The following is a 6,217-nucleotide window of genomic DNA, read 5'->3' on the forward strand; positions in this document are numbered from 1 at the left end:
ATGACCTGAGTTCATTCCTAGAACCCACATAGTGAGTATAGGCATCACTGTGACTTGGAAGTCTGTCTGCGCCGTCAAAGTTCTTATTGTAGAATGATAAGAGTATAGGGGGGTTTGGTTTTTATCAATGGTTAGTTTGGTTTTTTTTTTTTTTTTTTTTTTTTTGCTTTTGGTATTTCTGAAACTGTGTTTCTCTGTAGCTTTGGAGCCTGTCCTGGAACTAGCTTTTGTAGACCAGGCTGGCCTTGAACACAAAGAGAGCCTCCTGACTCTGCCTGCTAACTATTGGGATTAAAGGTGTGCACCACCACTGTGCGGCCATGGGTTGCTTTATAAAGGAAATACCACAGGAACACAGCCCTACAGACACGGGGTGAGCAAGCTGGACATGGCGGCTCATGGTGGTACTGTCAGGGAGGCAAAAAAAAAAAAAATCAAGAATTCAAGCCAGCCTAGAGTACTTGAGGCTATCAAATAAGAAAATTTCTAATGTGGAAGAAAAATAAATGTCACAAACCCTGTTCCCTCTGCTCAGTGTTGTCTTCTTCCCTTCAGGCATCTCTGGTAGATCCCAGTGCCGAGGTCTGAGTACACGGGATGTTCATCCTCTGTGGTCCCTACACATCCTTCACAGGAGGTATCTGCACCGCTCCCTTAAGTTGGAATTTTGGTGCACAGAACAGAAGAACCACACAAAAGGAACATGACTAACTCACAGGCCAAGGACAAGAATAAGGGTCAGAAAAGCTTTTACTTTATTGCTGCCAATGTGATCCAGACCTCTGTTTCACTGGCCAGAATCACCTAAGCCTGGCAGTGAGGTTAATAACTGAAAAAGACCCCAGAGCAAGAGCATCCAGGTTAGCAGGTGCAGGACAGAGTCACTGTTCCACCAACAGAAGCCACATAGAAACACAAAATTGTCTCCTGACTCCACAGGACTCTTGCTGTCTGTCCCCACTGTCCCATTGTTCTCCCTGCAGGGTCCTCCTCACTGCACATCGTTCTGTTCCTAGCCATGTTTGCAGTGTCTGAAGTCATGAGCTCTGAGACCCTAGGTGAGAGATGTGTCCCAAGCCTTCCATGTCTTCAAATCATAAGCCATATTCTCTACTTATGGCCAGCAAAAACAAAGTCTGGGTGCCTGGTCATACACACAGCGCGCAGTACATTTACTGCAGGTATAGGTAGCAAAGGAGATACCCTTGGGCTGCCTTCTGGCTCTGAGTGTACCCATGAGCTCATGGCAAATATGGGAAAATCTCTCTACAGAGATGTAACCTGACTCATCATAGCACTGTGGAGGAACAGGGTACTGTTCCACACTCAGCTTCCTCAAGTTGGCTGTGTGGTGCAAAAGGTCCTTCAGGATGGGCACGGAGAAGTCATTGTCGTACAAGTTTAACTTAGTGAGCTGTGAGCACTGGCTGAGGGCAGGGATGAGAACAGTGAGGTGAGAGTCCCTCATCCCACAGCACTGCAAGTCCAGGGACTGCAGAGTGTCCGCCACATTCTCTAACAGAACTCGGAGAGGCGGAAGATATGAGGTCAATAATATCACACCACTCATGTCCAGATGTTTTAGCTGACAGAGGCTGTGACACAAGGGGAAGTAATCCAAGTCGCGCTGTGACAGATGGAAGCCAGTGGTGGTGAGAGTCTCCAAGGGGGTTGTCAGGCACCTAGGAACAGGCAAAGGGATTGGGTCAGAGAAAAGGTTTGAGACTGTGTATCCTGAGGGTTTATATAAAGGAAGACAGGGCATGTGTCTCAAGGTCAGTTAGACTATATGAACAATGAGTGTGCCCAGATGCTACATAGGAGTCTACTAAACCAAGTCACACCCACAACTTTCACCATTATTTTTTTTTTAAACTTTCACCATTATTGTTCCCAGTGACTGGCAGGGAACCATGTACCCACTCTTCAAATTAAAGATTAGCTGTGGTGGCTGACCCAGCTCTCCACCTTGCTTACCTGAGTAACTGTTCCATGTGGTTTCTCAGAAAATAGACCCCAGTTAAGGAGAGATGTTGCAGACAGTTAAACTTGGAGAACTGAGAAATCAATGTCCTGGCACACTCCTCTTCTATGAATGGTGTTCTGTTGCCAAATCTCATAGTGTTCCGGATAAGAGTCAGGGAGAGTTTGTGAAGACTTCTCATCTGGCCGAGGCAGGGAGCGAAACATTCCAGGGTGGACACATCATACACCAAGTACAGGTCCAGTTCTTCAATGTGCTGCGGCTGGAAATTCAAGAGCGCTTTGATGGTGCATGCGGGCATTACCTTGATCTTCATCTTCGTACAGAGGAGCTGGAGGGAGTCTTTTCTCTGTTTGGCCCACTGCAGGAAGCATGCCTGTTCTTCTCTCAAGTTGGGCCAAAGGCAGAGTTCAACTATGACCTTCAGACGCCTCCTCAGTGTGTACCTGGGAAGAACCTTCACTACTTGCTTCTCTTCCACAGTCTCTGCAGCGCCCTCCCCACCCTCTGTTCCGGTCCATATTCTCCAGAAGTCATAGCACACTTGCCTCAGGTCGAGCACCTGAAGTTGCTCCCTCCTGTGGGCAAAACGTCCAAAGTGTCAGCAGACATGATAGCCCAACACTGAGCCAGCTTACAATACACATCCTTAATGTCAGCTCTTCACTCCTGGCCAGGTATGTGTCTCTTCAGCACTGCGTGTCCAGTGTAGGAACTCAAGTGTGCTATGGACATTTTCCCTGAGCTGCATATGCAGACCTGACTACTTTCCTTCCATTAAGATACTTTATATCTACTGAGTTTCATTATTAGTGTTTGTAGGATGCCTGGGAGACACTCAATCAATCCAGTGGCTGCATTTACTCTAAGCTCTATTCCATACTCAACTGTCTTTACTACAAGCAAACCATAGCTTTCAAGACCCCTGCATCCCGACATGATGATCCTAGCAGAAGCCTCTGACCCACTTACAAGGCCATTCTCCCAACCCTGCGGTCTCTTCAGTGTGCCCCATGTGCTCCAGGCTAGCAGACTTGGTTACTGCTCACCTGGGGTGAAACCTTCTGTCCAGATACGTGTCTATGCCATCAAGCAGAGCCAGGAAGGTTTCCAAGTTGGGAGTCTTCATCAAAGTCCCCACAGGGAGGCAGGGGAAAGGCCAGGCTTCCACCATTGCCTTCACAATCCTAGCGTGTCTGTCATGGAAGGCGTCCTTGAAGAGGCCTGGGAAGAACTCCGTGGGCAGTGTCTCCAGAGCAGAGATGGCCAAGGCCTCATTTCTCAGCAGAGCCTTCCGTGCCAGCTGCATGAGTGTGGGTGGGGTCTGCACACTCATCATGAAGGGTTTTCAGGCAGAAGGCTCCTGAGCAAGCATTCCGGGGAAAACATACTTTCAGGATAAAGTTTAGAAATCTCCCTCACCCAGCACAGTAACCACTCAAGGTTAGAACTTATTTCCCCAGCAATGGTAGAAACATCGATTTCAACCATTGTCCTCCCTGGTGATGTAAAGTCAGACTTCCTCACCGTCAGCAGGGCAGCCTCTCTAGCCCCTGAATGGGCACAAACCTCAAAATACCTTGTGTGACCCTTGTTCCCAGTAACAACATCAAAAACCCTTGTATTGTGTCCAATGTTTAGCTTAATTCCTACCAAGGAGGATTATGGCAGTGGGTTCCTCCAGTTTTCTGGGCACCCTGTGTTAGAGCCAGACCACATCTAAAACAGCAAAGTTCTTTAATAAGAGCTTTATAGTCCTTTGATAAGGACGCAAACTAAAGCCCAAGTCAAGATTGAAGGTGCAATTGCAGTTCCTGCTGCTGTGAGTCTCAAGCAGAACTTCCCAGAAATCAAAGATCTGTGATCCAAAGGTCTACAAGTGCTCTTATTCCACAAAAACAAATGCAATCATTTGAGCCGTGAGCAGTGGTGTCACACGCCTTTAATTTAATCCCAGCACTCGGACCTCTGTGAGTTCAAGGCCAGCCTGGTCTACAAGAGCTAGTTCCAGGAAAGGCTCCAAAGCTATGGAGAAACCTTGTCTTGAACCGCCCCCCTCCCCAAATAAATAAAACAAATAAAAGCAATCATTTGAATGGGCCACAGTATGAGGGAATGCGCTGGTAACCTCAGCGCCCTGAGTCAGGAGGACCTTCATCTCCAGCCTAGCTAGAGCTATAGGGACAGTTTTAAGACAGCTTGAACAACACAGGAAAACCTTGTCTCAAAGCAATCATCAACCATAATGAAACCAGGAGCTATTGTAGATCAACATCTGAGATTAAGGTAAAACTTCATCGAGAACCAAACCCATTGTCTTCAATGTGTTCATCTGACGAGACAGAAATAAAAGTTTCCAGTCCCTTCTTCGGTCTAAAGGTTCTGATATTGTAAGACTTTAAGACAATCTTGAAGCCATTTCTGACAATTCTGAATCCTCTCAGCCTCTGTGCCATAGTGCTTCCCCTCCTCCCCTGGGAACCAAGGACCTAACAGCTACACACACACACATACTCAGTTCCTGAACAATTACCCATATACATATGTTTTGATTCGGTCCCCTGGGAAATGGGGTCAAAATGACTTCCTACCTCATCTGATCTGGCAACAGCTCTCCAGCCAATTATTGGTAATAGCCCTTTTGAATAAGCCAATCACAACCCCCCTTGCTTCTGTGGCCCCTTTAAAAGTAGACTGTACCAGCTATTCGGGGTCTCTTGGCTTCCCGAATGCTGAGGGACCCTGTCATGACAGAATTAATAAAATCGTCATGCCTTTGCATCGGCTGTGGTGTGTGAGGTAGTCTCAGGGGGCGACTCCTCCTCGGTGTTTGGACGCTAGAGTCCAACAATATCAAACCACAGGAGTCCACAGGGGACATCCACTCACCACTTCTGAGCACTGATGACAGGTTGGTCTCTTTATCCCAGCCGAGCCAGGCAGTTCCTTTAGGCTCCAGGTCTCTGAGTATGTCCAGTGGATCTCCTGAAACCTTTTGTTTGGTTGGTTTTTTAAATTTTGGTTTTTCGAGATAGGGTTTCTTTCTCTGTAGCACTGAAGCGTGTCCTGGCCGTCCTTGCACTTTAGCCCGCCCGCCCCCGCCTTCCAAGTGCCGGGATTAAAGGCGTGAGCCAACACCACTTCCTCCAGAAGCCTTTATACACCTTTCTGCCCAACTTCCCTATTTCGGTCCCACCTTCCAACCTAACACTGCTATTTGACTAGATGGTTCAATCTCTGTCATTTTAATTCTGCAGAAAACATTCAATCATATTATTGATTTGAATTAGAACTCCTTGAGAAAACACCCCCACTGCCTTTCAAAAGTCTTGGATTAAACACAAATATTCCACTTGTTAATGAACTACACAACACTGAGTTTGTTGATTTCTTCTTTTATTTGCTTATTTATTACTCAGTTTTGAATTTGTTGCACAGACTGTATTTTGCTCTGAAGCTGAGATTGTTTTGGCACTTTAACTCCTAGGAATCCTCCTGCCTCAGCATCTTTGCTAGGATTTCTCTAATGAATCACCAAACCTCGCTGAATTTGATTCACGTGACCAAAGTCAGTCTGGGTTTGACTTAGATTGGGATTTAGTATATTGTTGATAACAGTCATAAAAATAATTCAAAAATGTTTTTGTCATTGGACCTGGGAAAACACTTAGTTAGGAATATGTTCAGGAGCTCAAGGCCTGAACTGGATGCTCTGTCAATAAACTGAAATAGCAGCTACTCAAAAGGGTGAGACAGGAGGATGGCTTGCATGCATTAATACGGTGGTCAGGGTGTTGGGGATGCACTCAGTTCCTAGAGAGCTGCCCAGTGTACACTGAGTCTTCTTCCCACCACTAACTGCACCAGACATGCTAGGGCATGCCTGAACCTCAGAGTTCAAGAGCTGGAGGCAGGAGGACCAGTTCAAAGTCATCTTCAGTTATCTTTAGTTATATTGTAAAGGCACTGACAGCCTGAGCCACATGAGACCTGCTTTCTAACCAATGAACAGAACGAAACAGAAGAGGTGGCTTTTAAGGATATCTTGGCTCCCCAGATACAGAGTGTGCTTCAGGAAGATCAGACGAGCAAACTTGCTCAAGGAGATGAACTCGAGAGTGGAACCTGGGGACTGGATAGTGGATTAGCAACAGTGAGCACCTGTTGATCGGCCATCCCCAAGCACCCACGTGGTGGCTTGAAATGATCTTCAAGAGCAGTCTCTGGAGATCT

General features: G+C 46.7%; 1 protein-coding gene across 1 annotated transcript; it reads right to left on the minus strand.

Annotated features, from left to right (window-relative positions):
- Positions 1-806: 806 nt before the first annotated feature.
- LOC126506514 (PRAME family member 8-like) lies at positions 807-4,998 on the minus strand. The gene is made up of 4 exons (XM_050150177.1): positions 4,874-4,998; positions 3,034-3,347; positions 1,978-2,562; positions 807-1,682 (listed from the first exon to the last, which is right to left on the minus strand). Exons 2-4 carry the CDS (start codon positions 3,321-3,323, stop codon positions 1,115-1,117), a joined length of 1,443 nt encoding a protein of 480 aa, XP_050006134.1. The 5' UTR covers positions 3,324-3,347; positions 4,874-4,998; the 3' UTR covers positions 807-1,114.
- Positions 4,999-6,217: the final 1,219 nt, after the last annotated feature.

Source organism: Alexandromys fortis, unplaced genomic scaffold (assembly GCF_014885135.2).
Source record: "Alexandromys fortis isolate MF-2015 unplaced genomic scaffold, M_Fortis_MF-2015_v1.1 scaffold_0, whole genome shotgun sequence".
In the NCBI taxonomy this organism is placed as follows: Eukaryota; Metazoa; Chordata; class Mammalia; order Rodentia; family Cricetidae; genus Alexandromys; species Alexandromys fortis.